Genomic DNA, 20,589 nt, shown 5'->3' with positions numbered 1-20,589 from the left:
TGAAATTATTTCAGCGCACATTTAATATTTAATTGTAGTCAACAATGGGAACAATTTCCAAGTGACAGTGGATGTGATCATTTTCTGGAACAAATAGATAAGAGCAATTTACACTCTGTACTGTCTTTGGCAATATCACAGAGAGTTAATGTAAGTAGAGTGGCAGGAAAGGAAGCATGACATAGTGTAGCAAACTGGACAGCCTCCAAGATGCTCATTAACCATGTGACTAATCTTAGAATGAATACATAATGCAAACGAGATGTGAAAGCAGCTTCCTGTTTTGGTGAGATATCACTGCAGGAGATTGTGTCAAATGAGCAGCTGAGGGCATTAAGGCTGTGTCAATGTCAAATTTTAATTGAAATGGGTGTGGGATGGGAGGCACTTTAGCATTAAGCACATGAATTTCCATGAGGTTTCCTAACGAAGCAATGCATTCACCAATGCATCAAATAAAACACACTGAAACTCATCTTTAATAAGGTGGTGGAAATGTGTGGCTGAATTTGAGGAAAAAGATAAAATGCAACTGAAAATATTCTAAGGTTATATAATGAATGCCAAAAAATGTCTGTGTTATAAAGAATGTTATATCAGTTTTCAGGGTACAATAATGAGAAGGATAAAGCAAGGGAAATACAAACTCATTAGTAATGACAGTGTGAAAGAAGAAAAAGATGGGACACATCTACTAGATTAGGAGAGGGGCATCTTGCCACAAAAGTACTATTCAAATTCATTTTAGGGTACAAAAAGTTTCTAGATAATTTCTACTCTTATCTAAAACATATCTATGTGTATACTCCATCCCTAATTTAATTCCAATTCTCATTTTTCCATAGAAGATAAAATATTTGGACTGAACAAGCCACAACTGGATTTGAACTCCAAAATTATTATTTTTTAAACAAATTCATATGATCGATAGCTCACAACTGAGTTCACAGCTGTCTGTCATTCTCCATATATTTATCAGACTTATCTGAGACTGGATAAACAAGTAGTATAAAATAATCTGGAATCAGCACAATTTGTCTCCAAAGATTGTCTCCAAGGGTATTTAGACTGATTGTGTACATGTAGCTAAACTGCCTATGTTTATGTTCCATATTTGTCATAATTTAAAATGAGAAATGAGGAATATCTAAGAATGCCAGAGCATACATTAGAACCATACTCTTAAACGTGTGTTTCATTATTTGTTTTCATTTTTCTATCTGTTGGTATTATCTGCATCATACGTCACATTAAGAGGTTAATACCTTCACTATAAAACATTTTGACTTACATACACAAAGAAGAGCAAACAGATTATGCCTACTATGTTAGGACTAAGCTTCATGTTGAGGACACATAAATTAAATGTCTACACATAAGCTAGATTCCAGTTATGTGGGATTCAGGGAAACTTAAGAGTGGAGGTTTAGGTCTTTTCTCACTTCCTTTATCACAGGCTTCAAGAGCCATTTGAGAAGTCCTACAGTACCCTGCTTTGGTTTAGCATCCTGATCCAGAAGGCTGACCTCCCATGGGTCTTGTGTCATCATTATCCGATCCCTGTGACTGTGACATAGAATTTATGGAACATCAGAGCCTTTCTACTTGAGTAAATGAAAGCCAGACAAGATTCCTGAGACCATATCAAATGGCAAGAGTTGTGTATGGGCAATGTATGTTTTCCTTAAGAGTAAGGGGATTTTAGATACCTACCTTGCATGTAGACACGTATTTTTTTCTCAGTGTCTGGATAGATGTCCTGTGGTGAAGGGAGGAAAATGCAGAGTAAGACTTCTCATGCAGAATCCTTGTTAAGGTGGCAAAGGAAAGGACAACATTGGCATGTGTCTGGCAGCGTAGGTGTTCCCACTGTAAAACTGAAAACACCCCATGAATAGAAAAGGAGGGAGTAATATTAAGAAATGAAGAATGAAAAAAGTGTCTAAACTGCTCAGTTAGCTTAGATTTCAATGAAGCAACAAAATGCCTTCTGCTTAGTGTTGTTAGTTGTCTGCCATGAAGGGAAATAGAAATTATTTTAAGCCATGTAAAATAGAGACTAGAAAATCATAGCAGATTTTTCTCTCTGTGATGGAACTAATTTGATTAAAAAAAAAAAAATCCTATTTCTCTGGGAAATAATTTTTTTTTTTTTTAAAGGTGATAGTTTCCCTCTAAAGAGCAGATTAGTGACAGTTGGATCATCTCTCAACATTTCAATCTTAGCTATATCCTCTAACTTAGATGCATTCTCAGCTGAAGATGAGCTTTGATCCTTTACCCCTTCCTCTGTTGAGAACTTTGGTATTTTCCTCATTAATGAACGAGTCTGGGCGCATTCTAAATATGCTGTGCTACTCAGATACATGATCTCTAGCTCTGTTGTTAAACTTTCTTGGGACTTTGCTTTGATAAACCAATTAGTCCTAAAGGTTTTGCAGACTTCTTATAAGAAATAACCAAATCAACCAACTATTTTTCCCTGTCCATACTCAAGATAAATCACCTCTACAATCCTGGACAGACACTTAATGTCTGCTACTGCTTTGTCCCATTCATGTTTTTTTACAAATGTAACTCATCATTTGAGGGCTGTTTACATCAGGTGACAGCTCACTGTCAGTTACAATTTTCAAAGACTCTGGAAACAGTGCTTAATCTACTAATTTTCCTTTGCTTATATTTCTGATATAAACAACAGCAGACAAGCAAATACAGTCTGTGTCTTTCTAGGGAGTAAGTGACCCAGAGACATGCTTTTACAGTTGTTATTTTCTCCCTTACCATTTCACCAAACACCTGCTCAAAAGTTGGAGGTTGATCAGAACACCTTGAAGAGAATTTATTCTGCAGTTTAGTCTTGGAAATGCAGTTGTCTGTCTATGTCTATCACTCATGTCATCAGAAAACCTTAACTCAGCAGCTATGCCAGCAGATTCACTTCATTCACAGTGGTGCCAGACAGTAGCTGCGGTTATGAGTCTCTGCAGCACACTGTGAGGTGTCAGGGAAGGAAATAGTGTATAGGGAGACCAGGTGTAGAACTATTTAATTTCCTTACCCTAAATCATGAACAAGAACTGATGCATGAACTCTCACCTGCTAGGAGCAGACTTTGGAGGCTCTGCAACAGACTGTAGTTTTGTGAGATGAGCCAAATCTAACAACTCATTTGTGTGGAAAAGGAGGAAGTCCCACTCTTCAACTCTGCCCTTCTCTCAGCTTTACTGTCTCTCTGGCATTCATTGGATAATTTTTCAGGCAGATTCAGCAGTACTCCAGAACAAAACTAAGCCATTCCAACACAGAATAGTTGTCTATCAGGTTAGTGAGTTTAATTACTTCAGCAAAAACAATTCTGCAAGCGCAAAAAGCAGCAAAAAGATAGTGTAGAACCACATATGGGGAAATGGGAGAACAAGTGGGAATGAAAGAGGAGAAAAGAGATCCTTTTATTTCTGGGACAGGCAAGATGTGAAAACTGAGTCAACCATCTCATGCAGAGTCATTCTCAGTCACCAGCCCGTGAGCTAAAATACCTTTCCAAATTGATCTCTGTTATTAAAAAGAACAACAATAATTACCTGTGCCAGAAATGTAGATAGATTCAAAAACCTTTTGGGTAAGCTACTGGAGGGAAAAATATCCATCAAGGGCTGTTAAAAACAAAGATTCTGCTTCTGGCTCAGAAGGGCCTTTGAGATGCAAATAACTGGAAGATGAGAAGATATGCCAAGCAAAAATTGTTGTGTGGGATTCCTTGAGTTATTAGTTACTCTCCAAAAGAGGAAAATGTATTAGATGGACTGTTGATCTTCTATGGCTCTACTCTTTATATTCTTATCTGGAGCATTTGCCTAATCTGAATGACTTTAATTGATAATCTGGCCAGTGATGTGACTTCCCTTTCTCCCTCGTTTCAGAAAGGAAACTGTAGGAGTCTGGGCCGCGCTGGGAGAAAGTTAGGGCAGACAGAAGAATGCAAGGACGAAGACAAGGCCAGCAAAATAAAGCTGGCAAAAACACACAAGATAGCAGATAAGTGAGAAACACCTGTGGTCAGCAAAAGCGCACAAGTCTGAGCAAAACAGGGTATGAGATAAGGGAGTTTTGGCAAGTTTTGGGCTTTACGTGCTAATTGCAATTAACCAATGCAAATGCTTGTAGAGGCGCGGGAACAGCGCGTGTAGATGACCTGTAGCCTATTAGAAGATAAATGAGTGCGTGTACGGAACTTAGTAGAATATAAATTTAACCAGAAAAGGAATAAAAAAAAAAAGATAAAAAAGATGGACGACCTGATCATCACATCGGTGTTGCGTCGTTTCTGTTCCTGCACGGAGAAATAAGGACTCCACCTAATGGTGACCCCGTCAGGAAACAGATGAACTACTCTATTTGTCAAACATCTCTGCCCAACATCTACTTACCATGGCTGGAACAGGATATAAAAGTGTTTCTCCCATGTGTTGCCATGAGAGACCTATGCTGGATGTTTACATGCAAAAAAACACCAATACTCCTTAACTGTTAATGGTTCATACTTATTATTTTCTATCTTCCATTAACTCTGTGTTAGAAGTAAGATATATTCCTGCCTTGGCCATCTTCTCTTCTCCACTGGATAAAGTGTCAATGAAGGATCAAAGTACAGTATATAACCCTTCTATTCCTCCTGAAAACCTCTGAGTTTAACTGTATATCTCCTAAACATAGAAGAATAATAAACAAATACTCTATAGAAGTGTGACCTTGTGGTTGCTATTCTTAAACACTGATTAGCCAGATTAAAATTTAGGAAGAAAAAAAAAAGGTTTTCTCATAACCATGACAATATTTCTGTGGTATATTTGTTAATTATAGTAATATTAGTAATAAAGATAATAATTAAACTATTTTATTAGAATACTTTCATAATGGTATCTACCAGTTAAGAATTTAGAAAGAGTCAGCCAAGAATAGAAAACATTGTTTTTGACTGTTCTACACAAAATAGTCTATTTTTTTTCCATAGCAGGTTCATACAGGCAGAAAACCTCTATCTCAGCAACTGGTGTTTTTGATTTGACTCAATCCAACAATCCTCACTTGCCCATGCTTTGATTCACCAAGTCTCTAATGGATCCATTTTATAAACTGATAGATCCATTTTATAAAAGGCATTGAAAGGTGTTTCTTCTCATCACAGATGAGTTTATTCTCAAAGCTGAGCTCTTCAGGTGTCCCTTCAGCCAACAGCGATACTTCAAACACTGACCTATCATAGAAAATTGGGACATCTTCTTCTTGTATTCATTGCTACTATAGGTTTTTAGTAGAGTTTCATATACATGCTTTCATTGGATTGAGGCATTCTCATAATCTGCAGAATTCAGCTTCTAGTCTACAGATCCTGACTGGGTTTAAGTGTGAACAAAGTGTCCATCTGGCTGGTGCCATTACGCCAGGAGATTTTATGTTTATCCAGAACTATAAACCACAGTGAAGTCACATGCGGGTTGTGGTTTTGAATTCATAACATAAATATACTAAAGCTCTAGAGCATGATTCATCTCATCCTAGCATCTGCATCTCTAGTTAGTTAGATGAATAATGATCTCAAACATAAAATGCTATAAAGAAAGCCTAGGTTCTTAGGGCTAAAGCAGGATTGAATGTCATGTTATATGGTAGCTGAGGAGATTCAAAGATCGTGGGAATTAAATGACTGAAGTTGGAGTGAACACCTAAGTCATTCTGTGGCTTTAGTCCAGTGGTTCTGTTATAGGTATCACAACCCACATACAGTGATGATAATTATGGTTAGGATCATGAACTGAGAAGGAGCTAAGAGAGACTTGTAACCCAAAAATAGAGTAATCAGTGGAAAATTTTCTTACCTATTTGCTATGTATTGTGATTCATAAAAATATTACTTAAACAATTTTTGAAATTTGAAGAGACTCTCATGCTATGGTTTCCTAGAGGTGGCTGATTTATTATGCTCTATTCAAAATTCTTCATCACAGGACAAATGTCTCCATTAACCTTTCTTTCATGGAAGCCGGCAGTCATCTACACCTTACTAAATCCAAGCCATGCTAATAGCCACGCAGATGTAGTCAACTTGTTAATTACTCCCCCTGAAATGACAAGAAGTGAGTTCGTAGCTGTCAGATCCTCCTACTCAGTAGCAAAATCATGGACTTGAAAGAGTAGTGAAATTGCTACCTGCTATTCTTGTTCCCCAGGATAAGTGTACTTGGACTCCTGTTAATTATCGTGTTTTGATTAAACAGGAGTACTTTGTTCACTTTGTTCATGTACATCTTTGAAGTAAACGACATTTTTCTGGAAGCAGAGAAAGTAATGATATGCCTTTATTAAATATTAGCAGCATTATCTATATTGCAAATGGTTTCTAAAAGAAAAGCAAGTGCTACAGCAGAGGTTTGCCTGAGTTATCTTTAGCCTCAATTTTCAAAAATGTTAACATTTGTAAGAAATCGTATTTTCTCTTTGAGAGCTGGTTCTGACAAAAATGTTTGTTATTCAGTCTTATTCACGTGAGTAGAACACTTCATAAAGAAGATTTAGCCTGTTTGAAGGACTGCAGTACAAGGTCTGAAGAAGAATTGAGTGTTGTCTGGGCAGCTAGTCATACCCTGTATAAATATTTATGCAAATTTAGTCACATCTTGTGCAGATGAAAATAATAAATGGTGGCTTTGTTGATAACAGCATTTGCACCATGAATGGTAGTTACTGCACTGGGACAAATTATTCAGATAGACTGTGTCAGTCGTTTATCCAAATCTCCGCTGTATCCCAGCTTCTCTGCAGAAGCCTGTCATTTATAGGAGGTTATAGGCTATACCCCTGGAGGTATAGGAGGTTATACGCTACCTCCAGGGGAATCCCGCATTTAACAATATGTTGTTATGTAAGAATACAATCAGCTTCTCTATCCATAGGTCTGTGGGAAAGAAGGAAGAGGGGTACATTGCTTTCTAGACTTCGTCTTGGTTATATGAATTGTAGTTAGAACTTGATCAGAACTCTAATGATTTTTTCATCAGCTCTTGTGAACATGCATTTTGCTTTTATTAATAATTACATTTTATGAGGGAAAATGTATATCTGCAACTAGAAAATGTTTCAGATAGTAAAAAAATCAACATATAGTGTAATAATATAAAAATAGCTTAAATTTCTATAGCAGAAGACCTTTGCATTGGAATTTTGTGTTTAAATTTCAATCTGCTTCTGGTCCTGAATTTTTTCAAGACTAGGTAAATAGTTTTCACATGGGAGGCACTCCACATAGGGATTAATTTATTAAACTCTCTTCTGGCACATCCAGATACTCTCAGTCTTAAATGCCTCTCTGTGTTTGTACACACAGGTACATACATACCAATGCACAAACATTAAAGCCACACACAGATAACATATATATGTGTATATGTCTAATCTCCTTGTAACGAAGCACCTCACGGGAATGGAAAAATATCAATACTCAGTTTAGAAGGATCTGTTGACTTGTTGCATCAGAATACCGAGTCAGAAGTACTGAAGTAAAAGAATTATGATGCATTCAAATCAACAGTATCAAAACATTCAGTGTATGGAGGGGAATTAGTAGTGGAGAAGGTGGTTCTAGTCGTCAGTATTGTTAGAAATAGTGGGTGACTTTGGTTGACTTCTGTGGAGCATTTGCTACCATGAATGCAGACTGAAAGTATTACGTTCACATGTATGGTTATAATTTATTTTCACCATATAAAAACTCTGAGCTGTCATTGCAGAGATCTGACTGTGTCCAAGGTGCTGTATGACTGGAGAATGCAGCAATGAGTTTGCCTTGCTGGCCACTTAGGTCTTACATTTTTGACCTTCTTTGCCTGAAAGTGGATATCTTACCCTGAATTTTCTGTTGTATATTCTGCTTTGTCTCCTTCTTGATGAATACATGTAAATGAAAAACTCTCCCATCCAACATTTTGTACAAAATCACTCTTAATTTTGGTTCTTCTTGAAAGCCACCCAGGCCATTGTTTCATTTTCCAACCATTTTATTAGTAAACATCATGATAATGAGGACCCAAAGGGAGAAGACAAACCAGCATTACCTGACTTAAAGTTCAACTCGCTCAAATTTCTGTTCACATAAAATGTTTTAGAGCACAGATAATGCTTCTTTTTTTGTGTGCCTACCACAGACTAAGTGAGATTAAGTTGTTTTTGCTTCCTCTGCTTTTCATCAGAGAATGAAAGGGTACCATAGTAATGAAACTGCAAGCTGACATTGAAGAAGAGGTGCTTGTACTTATCTATAGGTACAACTAAAAAAAAAAAAAAAAAAAAAGAAAAAGAAAAAGAAGGCATAAAGTGCAATGGATAACCCATTTCCCAATTTGGAAGGCACTCAGTGCATTTCAGGTCACCAAGAAAGCTGCCATGTAAGTACCCAAAGCTGAAAATCAATCAGACTCCTTCAGCAGCTGTGTGTTATCAGTCTTGCCCTGCAGAGAACAGATCTGAAACATTAGGTATAATAGCATTAAAAAAAGAACACTGCTGTGAGGTGAGAACCAAACAGAATGCCCATTAGGCTGAGGAAGCTTTTAGCTTTATTACTGTAACCAGACCCAGACAGAGCATGGTCAATGGCAGCCAGAGCTTAAGTTAAAGGAGAGGAGTGTGACAATGAAAATGGCTCAGTTAAAAACTACTAATAACAAATAGTCAGACTTCATGGGACTTACTCGACCTAAACTTAAATCTTTGTTGTGCTGCAATGATTCTGGGTGCTCAACAGGTAATTTATGCCCTGTCCCCCTCCAGGTATTTAGGCATTTTCATTGATGGTAGCAAGATTAAGTGCAGAGGTTTATTCGAGGGTCTGGGCGTAGTCTAGTTATGCTTCTGCTTTCACTGAAGATATTAACAGTGCTTATTTCAGGAGGACAAAATCAACTAAAAGTTGTGAGTTGTTCTGCTCTTTTGCTTTCAGACTTAGAGAAGTACCTTGTTATATTTCTGTTTTCATCTTTACTCATGAATCATTTTATGAACACTCGAGGATTTGTATGTGCCACCGAAGACACAGGAATCTCTGAAACAGAACACAGTAGTTAGCTAAGACCATGTCATAACCCTGAACAAAGGCTAAATAAAGGAATCAAAGAATTGAATCTTCAATTGAAATTAATAAGGAGAGTTGGAATGTACAACAGTAATATGCATTTGAATTTAGCAAGGCGATTTGAAGTCGACATTACAGAATGGCTTCTGAAGGTATATTTGGCCAAGATCTTGGTTTAATATTTTATCTGAAAATATGTTTATGGTAATTTGAATGCTAAAATGAAAACTGAAAGATAAAAAGTGCTGTGCTTCTCATCATGCAACTGAATGTATAATGAATAAATGTATGAATTCCTTTTACGATGAACACTTAGCATGACTAATGCTTTGTTTTTTCCGAGACTATTTTAACTTTCTCAAGACATACACTATAGTCTTTATAAGAATAAGGCTAGCAGAGAGGTACTATCTGCATTAGATGCTGCATCACTTACCTTCTTCTCTTTCATAGAAACAGTAGAGATATTCAAGGTGTGTGGTTACTGAAGGAAAACTTTCTATCTATGAGTTAGGAAAGGAGTGGTCATTTTTCCTCTGTTCTGCAAACCATTATCAAGATCCTTCTGCCTGGAATGATATTGTCTGTTACTGTCTCTTGTATAGGCTGGAGTAGACAACTCGTGCTGTTAACGTAAAACTGAGAAAAATCTGAAAGATCTGACAAAGACCTGACAAAGCTAAACAAATGACAACATAATGGCAGAGTTCAATGCTGAGAAATGAAAAGCAGCAGCACTGGAAAGAATAATCTGAAGTATTCTTAATTGCTGGTATAATGTAGAATTATGAAACACTAGACAGAACTGGAAATGGGATATTTAAGTACCCTAGTTACTAGTCTAGTACTAATTTTCCTACTTGCCTTATTTTAAAGGATACTGATATCTACGTGCGCATTTGCAGAATACAAGGCAATCAAATCTGTCAGTTCTACTTTTCTAAACCATTCATTGCTTATCATGTCTGCATAGCTCATAGGAAGGCAACCTCTGTGACCTGGTGTCCTTGTCTGTAAAATGCTGATAGCAATGCTCAACCAAATTATAAAGCACTCATATTCCAGGAAAATAATTATATGCTAAGGGAAATTATAAGACCAATGTATTTTGATGGGCAATTCCTCCCACATGCATTTTTATATTTTAAATAGAAGCAGTTTACGTGTAGTAGTTGGTACAGTGGTTTAAGTCTCTGTTCATCCTCTTTCTTTTTATTTAAAAATTCCTTGTAAATAGAAACAGCACCCATCCAGCCAAAGACTCATGATCATCCTACATTCAGGAACACCTCTGAATTAAAATGCATATGAAGCAGATAATCTAAGCACACCAAGAGCCAGGTCTCCTGCTGTCTGGCACACAGGAAAAACAACAAGAAGCAGAAATCCAGGTGTGGCTGACTGAGCTTGGATTTCCTTCTGCTGGTTTGGCACCTCCTCAGTCAAATATAGTATTTTTGGCCCATCTGTATATGTGAGAATCTGACCAGTTTTAAGTGCAATTGATAGTGTATAGGACAGAGAAGAGATACTATTTATTTAGAAGGAATATAAGCAGAATTAACAAATGGAAGGAAGAAGCAGGTGACCTATATTTCAGGGACTGGAATATATCTGTAACACAGATGAAAAACCCGTTCCAACTCCCCTTTAAATTGTTCACTATCCAAATCTATTTCTCGTGAAGCAGTTACCTGCTCATAGCTGAAAAAGTGCTTTGATATATTTTTTATGAATGTAGCCTCTCAAGTGTTAAGGTAACTGATTGCAACAAAACCTTGCATTAATTATTGTACTTCCGTCTCCAGAATGATGTCCTATAAAAAAAGAAAGCTGAAAAAAGATGTATTAATTTTACCAAAGAAGCTATATAACAAAAGGCTTAAGGAGGAATTGTTTTGTTTTCTTTTATAGTACAGCAAAGGACAATCAAAAAAATAAGAAAAACAAGTTAAAAAATGACTTTTAAATTTTTTTTTTTTCTTGGTTTAAATGAGATATTCAGTAGGGGAAAGAATTAATAACAAAAAATAATAGGTGCTTTGCAGAAAGCAATTGGAGATCTATTTGTTTTTTTCTCACCCTGGGAAACAGTAAACGGTCAATAATAATTCAAGTAGTATAACTTTTAAAGCTGGAATTTCTATCTATTTTCATTTTTATTTTTAATGTTCGTAGGAAATAAAATTTTTAAAGTCTATATTCTATATGGGAAAAAATGTGAATAATTATCTTTAAAAATAAGTCTTACCAAATACTTTAATTATGCAGTTTAAATATTCATATATTCACATATTATACAGATTGTAAGGATGTAGGAGTTTTTATTTCATTTTTCTCTTTGCTACCCTACAAAATGATCATTCTTGCAGACTGTGTTTGAGTCATGGTTATACCTCACAATATCGATAAACTCCATCCACAGATTTTTCTTATAATACCTTATCATTCTGATATGTTTTATCTAAACCTAAAGTGGGATCTTACAGTGACCCTTACAGAAAAAGACTAATATTGAACTTAGTATAAGAAATATAGTAATTGTCTGATGTCTCATCATTATTCTTGTCTCTTTTTTTTCATATGTTATCTTAATTTTTTACTGAAATGGCAGCTGGAGTTTGGTCTCTTAATAAATATCACCCTTTAGAGCTGTAGGATGTAAAGGCTTAACAACCCCCAATTAACTTTAAAAGAAACATTATATTAGTATTATAAATTAATTAGGTAAAAGAAAATGTAATGTACTCAAATATTGTAGAAAGTGTAAATATACTAGACAGCATTTGTAATAATGTGAATAATTTTTAAAGAGAGGAGATCAGACAGTGAGTTTGCTAGTGCTCCTGATGAAGACTTTCTTGCTTTGTTTTATATGCACTCAGATGTTTTTTCAGTGGAACATCTTCACTTCTGTTCTTCTCCGTCCACATGTAAACAGCACGTTCCTCTCAGATCTCAGGGTTTCTGTGACTGTAATGTGTACTATGTCCCCTGGACTAAAACGCCTAGCCACATAGTAGTCACTTCTGACATCCTTTAGGAAGCATCTGAAGACACCAGTGTTTCTAACATACAGTCACATCCAGCTCTTGATCTCTAGGAGGTTGTTTATTTCCGGCTGTGCCCCGTAGTCCAGTTGAGTAAAATAAAGATGTTTACCTATGTAATCCCTCACTCAGCTCTATTTCTATTACTTGCTGAGATGAAATCGCACTTTAAAACTATTAATCACAGGCCAGAACTAAATGGGATAGGTTTTCCACTCTGAGCTTGTTTTCTTGGTCCATATGACATGAGGTGGGAAACATAGTTTTCAATTCATTCATCTTCCTTCTACTTCCTGTGCTGGAAAAATTCATTGTCTGGGTAGCCCAGGCGATCACTGAATACACAGGGTAAATGGAAAGATAGTGCCTCTCAAAAGGCTGGTTGTGTTTGAACATTAAGAAGTTGATAGGATAAGTGGGCGCTACGATCTGATCTCTGGTATGAGGGTGTTGGCTCAAGTCAGCAATTCCCTTGCTAAGTGTGGGTTTTAGGACTTCCTCTTAAATGAGTGCCATAAGAAAATTAGGTGTAAATCTCCCATTTATTTTCCATTCAAATATGGGTTGAGAATAACCTTGCTTATCACACCACAATTGAGGTTATTTTTAAGCTTTTCTAAATTATCTGTAGTATCCTGGTTTTTGCACATATGCAGAGAGAGAATATTACAAAGGGAAGTCATATCTCCTTCCTGTTTCATCTCTATATTCCTTGGAGCAAAGGCAAATTTTATAAGTAAAAAACATCTTCCGAATAAAATTGCCTAGAAAACCATTTAGAATCATTTGCTTGGTCAATGATCAACAGAATATGTTTCACTACCACCAACAGAAGACGTTAGCATATATTAAGAATTAAAATGGGACAGTGATTCTGGCACATGTTTGTGAAATATTTTAAGTTCAGTAGTTTGAGAAAACAAAATAAATGACAGTAACACAAAGAGTTTGTACATTCAGTGTTATCTGTGCAAAGTAAAAGGATTATAAACAGCCTTGCTCCAGCTGTTAACAGTTGAAGCTTTACTGATTACAGCGGCATGATATCGGGGTACACCTGGAGTAGCTATTTGATGTAGAAATTTTACATTTACTTGTTGAAAGCTATGACTCACGTATATTCAGAGGCTAGTGGGTCTTCGAGTTATAGCTAACTCTGAATTCCTAACTGATTTCCTTAGCAGAACTTATCTAGGTCCCAGCTTCATTTTTATCCAACTTGAATTTAAGTATGCAAATGTCTCTCTACATTAAGTGTTGTAAAACTACTGCATTAAAACTCACTTTGGTCTAAGTGAAGAGAGAAATAAGACCACAGCATATTTAGAGTATCCAGCTGCAGACACAAAAGTGCAAGCTAGATTTATGCAAGTCATACATTAGTTATATATGCATGAATGTAATGCAAATGGGCACCCACCTGTATGGAAATATATTAATAATACTTCATAGTATTGGTAGAATTCATATGAAGGAAATACCAGATTTGATTTTACACATTTTCCTATTTTGTTTTTCATTTTTAGTTTAAAAAAAGATAAAAAATAAAAAGAAAAAAATTCTACTGCTTATATAATTGTTGTGCCATAATAGATTACTTAAACTGTAAAGAGCCTAATTCACTCTATATGGTCCCTCTTTGACACAGAGTTTTTTATTCCACAATCCCTAACAAGAGATCTATTGACTGGTTGGACTGTTCTGGCTTTCTCAGCAAGGCAATGTATCATAAAATTAATTAAGTCTCTGGGTTATCCTAATATGAATGAAATTAGATATTTGTTTAAAACAAGGAATGTGCCTAAATAATTCATTAACCTGAGGCATGAAAGAAGGAGAGTAATGGAATTTACTGTATGTGATTATGTCATTAAAGATAGCTTACCACTGACTGTGCAGAAGTGGGCTGAGTTAAGGCCATCCAGAATCGTTCATATCCAAATGCTTTAGGGTTTGTTGTTTTTGTTTTGTTTTGTTTTTGGTTTTTTTGTTTTTGTTTTTGGTTTTGGTTTTGGTTTTTTTTTTTTTTTTTTTTTGTTTGTTTGTTTGTTTGTTTTGTGTAAGTAGAAATCACAGAATCACAGAATTGTCTAGGTTGGAAAAGACCTTGAAGATCATCCAGTCCAACCATTAACCTAACATTGACAGTTCCCAACTACACCATATGCCTCAGCGCTATGTCGACCCGACTCTTAAACACCTCCAGGGATGGGGATTCCACCACCTCCCTGGGCAGCCCATTCCAACACCTAACAGCCCGTTCCATAAAGAAATACTTCCTAATATCTCGTCTAAACCTTCCCTGGTGCAACTTGAAGCCATTCCCTCTTCTCCTATCACTTGTTACTTGGTTAAAGAGACTCATCCCCAGCTCTCTGCACCCTCCTTTCAGGGAGTTATAGAGGGCGATGAGGTCTCCCCTCAGCCTCCTCTTCTCCAGACTAAACCCCCCCAGTTCCCTCAGCCACTCCTCGTACGACATGTGCTCCAGACCCTACACCAGCTCCGTTGTTCTTCTTTGGACATGCTTGAGTAATTCAATGTCCTTTTTGTAGTGAGGGGCCCAAAACTGAACACAGGAATCGAGGTGTGGCCTCGCTAGTGCCGAGTACAGGGGTAAGATCCCTTCCCTGTCCCTGCTGGCCACGCTATTGCTGATACAAGCCAGGATGCCATTGGCCTTCTTGGCCACCTGGGCACACTGCTGGCTCCTGTTCAGCCGGCTGTCAATCAACACCCCCAGGTCCCTCTCTGACTGGCAGCTCTCCAGCCACTCCTCCCCAAGCCTGTAGCGCTGCTGGGGGTTGTTGTGGCCAAAGTTTTACATTGTTTTATAGTTTCGTAAGATGTTATATATATTATGGCACAAATTGGAATGTCCTGAGAATTCCAGCTACCAAAGCATAATATCAGCACCAAAACCACTCAGGCTGCTATGTATTATTTAATTAAACAACACGGATAATTTCCAAGACTATTTTGACTATAAACATAGCCTGGTATCTAAGATCTGTATAATCTTAGGAAGAAAGTGCAAATGTTGAGAGGGGAAAGAAATTGAAATGTGAGGAAGACTACTTATGCAAATACTATTTCACTTTTTTTTTTTCTCTTTCCAAATTTAAGTTGACAAAATCATAAGCTAAGGGAACAGTCCACCCAGCACAGTTTTTTCTCCTCCACCCCCAGCCATGATGATTGTGAGAACACTGATTACAGATTTTTTAAAAAAAAAAATCCATTTGCATCCTCTCCAGAGAAATACAGAGGTCTAATTAATTGCTCTGACATATCTGAGTCAGAAACCTCCTTCAACCACAGGGAGACTATCCCAGCAATTTAGACAATCTTTAGCTTGAAAATATTTGCTGGAAAAGCTCTGTGGAAGCGTCATTGTGGTAAGGTAAAAATACTTTGCTGCATAGCACCAGCACACCACCTCTGAATCTTTGTGACTTAAACACCACCTATGGTCTATGCTACCCATTTAAAGGGAGGTAAATTTATTTCTTCAATATTTTGAGTGTAATAGATCACTCCCTTTTGCTAATACTTTTCAGCGATTGTAGGATTTCAAAAAGTGTCTTTTTGATTTGAAAGAAAGAAAAGTTAGGTCTGACTGGAGAGCTTTTGAAAAGCCTACTCCAAACTAACAAAACTATTTCATTTTCCATTCTCTGAGTCACTCTTATGCTTAGCCATACTGCACTATGTTTTTCAGAGGATGCCTATAAAACTCAAGTCCGAATTGATGATGAGCCAGCCTATTTGGACATTCTAGACACTGCTGGACAGGTAAGTAATTTCCCAATGTGAATTATTCAATCAGAAACAAACCAAAAGATTTTAACCTCAGCTATATGGGTCATAGAGTTATTTAAACATAAAGGGAACACTGGCAGAATAACACTGAGGAATTAACAAAAGAGAAGAGTGTTACAGTGGTATAGTAAAACTTCAGAATCTGACCACAAGAGACAGACAAATTTAATCCACTAGAAAATAAAAAAACCAGCTTGTTTCTTTTTCTCTTGTATGCAAAAACATCTATCACAAACACGGAATGAATAAATGCTGTTGTTGGCTTGTCCTATGTGTTTATCCTCCTGTTTTTCTATACATTAGAGGAATCTTCTGGTCTACTTGTAGGTCAAGTATTTTGTTACCATTCTTCTCCTCCCTGCATTATATTTAAACATCAAATGCTCATCCATAAGGAAAAGATCCTAATGTCAAAAGTAACACACAATGTACATATAATGTGTATATGCATGTGTGAGAATCAGTCAGGGAATTAAGTTTCACATACAGCAAGGCGAAAGAAGGAGTTCAATACAAGAATTTCTTCTGCCTGACTCAGTTCACCCCCTTTCCATCTCAAAACATTTTTATTGTTTAACTAAAATGTTGCAACTGGTTGATCTTTTCCTGAAGTATGTGTCAGGTTCTGTTTGAAGGTTTTGATAGTTTCATGAGCTTCCATAGTCTATGTGCACCTTGCACAGGAATGAGTCAGTCAACAAGGACAGTAGATCCTTAAAACAAACAAATGAAAAAAGATTTAGGAAGTATAAGCCTGGAAACCTTGATCTCAGCTTACCAAACATCTGAATGCACCTGAGCTGGGCATTGCAAATGGTGGGAAATGCAATCTGCTGCTAGGAATTAGAATGGCATAAAGTTATATAAATTGAATGTAGTTCAAGTGGAATGTGACATTTTACATGTGAATGAAATATAGGTCAATTTCAAAGTGAACTCAACCCAGTTTCAGCAATCAAAAGATGCCCTGAATTATTCTTCCTGACCCAAAATTATACAGTCTCAGCAGTTAACCGGTGACTTGCTGCTGAGTCTCCTGTGAAAGTGTTTTATTCCTCAGAAAATTTAACCTAAATTTCAAAGAATGTCTCCAAAGCTGTGAATATAAGTGACCTAGAATTTATTATTATAACAGGCCCAATAAGTTTCTTATGCATAGTAGTCCTAGAATAGCTTCAGCAACTCTTAGGCTGAGGGAAAGAAGGAACATCATAGTTGCCACTCAATATGTCTGAAAACATTTGTACTTCGATTGGAGAAGGGGAAGGAACATCTTTGTTCATTCAGGAAGTCAGAGCCTATAGTAACTTCAGTCCTATGTTGTCATTAGTACACAATCACCAGGGGAGTTACATCTCCAGCTGTTCAGTCTTGTAAGGCTTTATGTGTTAGGGACTTCCTGTGTTATCCTTCAATATAGTTCACTGTCTACATTTACTTAATTCTGTTCCTACATTCAATGTAATCCTATTTTGTAGAGTTAAAATGCTAAAAAGTAAAATATTTTCTTACCCAGAGCTGAAGAGATATGATAAATCAAATGCAAACAGTGGAAGCTGGTAAGAACGATAGTAGAGAAAGGCTGGAGAATTTTAAGTTTTGTTTCAAGAAGAGACAAAAATACCCACAATATTAGAGGCCAATGGCATGTAGTGACCATGTAATTAAATGTGGTGCAGAGATTTTGTAGCAAGCAGAGACTTGTGACAGTAGCACCACACTCTGCAAGATACATCAATCCAGGACATTGTACAGCCTGGGCATAGTTATTCTACCTCAAGATACAAGTTAAATTGATACCAAAAAATCTCTGTTTTAAATTTCCCCGTTCTTCCAGTGCAGACTGTCATCACTGAAACATGTCTCAGTATATCTGTGCAAGGAAGCTCTTCCTACTTTCCTACACCTCTATTTTTTAGAGACTGTCCATTCGAAGTATCCTAGATTTAGCTGCTTGTCTTTGCAGATGTGTTTGAATTTGTTGCCTCTCTATCTGCATTACACAGCTCCAGAATAAATCAAGACCTAATCCATCTCCCATTGAAGTCAGCAGCTAAAATAGACTTGTTCCTCACAGAGGACTTAAAGTTGCTCTCACTGAAGTTCAAACTGAAATCCTACTGTTACTTTGGTGACTCAGGGTAAAAACCCGAAGTGCCCAGTTATGCTGAGGTTGGTGTGCTCTGACTGTACCTTGCTGGGATTCATGTTAAGCAGAGATGGTGTTGCAGCTTCTGAATTGTGTAGTGGAAATCTCATATCTCTCTTGATGTCCTCACAGCCATAAATACTTCATCATCAACTTTGAATAATGACTTTAATTACTTCAGAAGATCAAGGAGCTAAAATTATAATTCTTCCCTATTTGGGAAACACAAGATATCAACAGTGACTAAAGTTAATATATTTTGTGTTGTTCTAGAGAATGTTTCACCAAATACGTTTCTCTTTTGCCTGCTGTACCTATGCACTAATTGAACACTTCAATACTGACTAAATATTGTGATTTATTAATAATTAATATAGTTCTTTATTTTCAAGTCCAGAGTTAAAAATCCATATCTGATTCCGTTCCTGAAACTGGATAAAAATCTTTGATATTTTAATAGATACAGTTTGGAACACGAAAAACATAGATGGTGTTTCAGATATACATTTCTGGTTCTCAACTACCTGAAGTTAAAAAATATTCAAACAAAGTGAAAACCAGAAACATGAATAAACTATTAGTATTGCTCATCTAGTCACTGGTCTTCCTCTCTTTATGCACATACACAGACATCATTAAATACGACAGATTTCTCCTCTCAGGAAACAGACTGATGTTCCATGAACTCTGGATATGCATTTTCTACATCATCAGTTGTGCTCTAGTGTTCTTCAATATCATTTTTCCACTGAAGATACAACACAAGGCACATTCTTAATATATGTAGGGCTAGTGTAAGTAGTTATGCTTCACTGAACTCACTGCTGCTTTTCACCCCCTGCTACATCTGCCAACAGGGTAGCCTGTCTTTACTCACTGCAGTCAACTTCAGACAGAATAAGGTTACATTTACCTCAGAGAGTTTCAAGAGCAGGTATTGCTGATGCAGCTGCTCGTAGCTGAATTGTCATAAACAGCACCTACTTGAGCAGTTCTTACCATAAGGCTTGAAAACATGGCATACAGGAAGAAGAAAAGGAACAAAAAATTGATGTTGGTTTCCTTTTCCAACGGCACAGCTGAATCTAGAAGATATGTATCCTTAGGCTCGTATTTGGTGGCAGAAGAAACTATCAGTGACGCCTTTGGCTCTTCTTTAACTAGAAGTCTTCTTTTTAATCCAAGAGTTTTCTTTTTGCATCTATATTTCCATTAAAACAAAACCAAAAAACAAATAGCAAACACAGCATAAATGTAAGATTGAATTTCAGGAGAAAATTTATTTAGCTTGCTTTTAACCCCCTTAGTTTAGGTACAGTTTGGCATGTGGAGTAAATAATAAAACCTTAATGGAAATCTGTAAGTGCAAATTATTATCTTTAAAGATAGCTTGATCTTCCTTGTTCAACTATGTTCATAGGACATTTTTGAGTGACTCTCCCTTGAAATTCACCCATGTGTCTCTCTCTATCACTTAAGGCTGGGAGATGTGTTGGGGGGATGTAGTTCTGGTACTTCCCTTTTCTTATCCAATGCATCATAAACCTCACCTGCTTTTCCATACATTTGATTTAAACTGGTGTAAACTCTTTGATTTCCAGGAAACTTGAGGGTGCAAATGAAAGGACATTCAGACCTTAAGTCCTTTATTCTGTGTTTAGTTCCCTTCACAATTATTTTCAGAGAGTGACAACCCCCAACTGCTCCAACTGTGCACAAAAAGCCTCCACACAGTTATAGAAACCTTCTGTTCACTCATTTACACTTTCTCACTCTCCTAACTTAAAAATATGTTTCTACTTCTAGAGCCCAGTTTGAAACCCTTCTTGTGGAGTATACACAGCAGTTATCTCTCCTGCTGTATTTATAAACTGTTGACTGACACAGGAGCTTTTATTCCTGCCACAGCTTTCCTCCTGATGACACATTACCCAGCCTCCCTGTTTAGACCTCACATCAAATGTTGAAAGAGCATCAGATAGCATTCCCTTCACCGAAAACCAATTTGAGATGACCATATGTAGAAAAGGCACACTTGTTTTCAGACATGAAGCAGTCAAATATGAAAAAAAAATGGATTTCTGTACCTGTCAGTGAGACACTATGTTTCAAGATTATTGCACCAATTTTTGCTTGTTAAAACGTGAGCTTTTTATGATAAACTTAGTGTACTAGTATATTTCCCAGGTGTGAGTCAGAGACTTGAAAAATTGGCCTTAAAATGTGATGGCATGCCATTTCAGGGAGATTTTCCTTTGTCTGGAGCTGTGTGCACATGAATTCATTTCCAGGCAGACACTTTTCAACCTGACAACAACAGTGCGCTCTGTAGTGAAATCCATCTCTCAAATTGCTAGCAAATCACAGGACATGTTTATCCTGCCAACCTCCAGGACTATGATTTTTGCCCCCTGCTTCAAGCTTTGAAGAGGAACCATATT

At 36.8% G+C, this 20,589-nt stretch overlaps 1 protein-coding gene across 1 annotated transcript in view; it reads left to right on the top strand.

Annotated features, from left to right (window-relative positions):
* RIT2 (Ras like without CAAX 2) overlaps window positions 1–20,589 on the top strand; it is a 180,536-nt gene that overhangs the window by 61,111 nt on the left and 98,836 nt on the right. The window contains exon 3 of the mRNA XM_074812364.1: window positions 15,899–15,972. Within this exon, the coding sequence (XP_074668465.1) occupies window positions 15,899–15,972 (74 nt within the window). The remainder of the gene's footprint in view (window positions 1–15,898; window positions 15,973–20,589) is intronic.

Source organism: Strix aluco, chromosome Z (genome assembly GCF_031877795.1).
Source record: "Strix aluco isolate bStrAlu1 chromosome Z, bStrAlu1.hap1, whole genome shotgun sequence".
NCBI classification, from domain to species: domain Eukaryota; kingdom Metazoa; phylum Chordata; class Aves; order Strigiformes; family Strigidae; genus Strix; species Strix aluco.
Note: the sequence above shows the minus strand (reverse complement) of the source record. Positions and strands in the feature narration are given on the sequence as shown.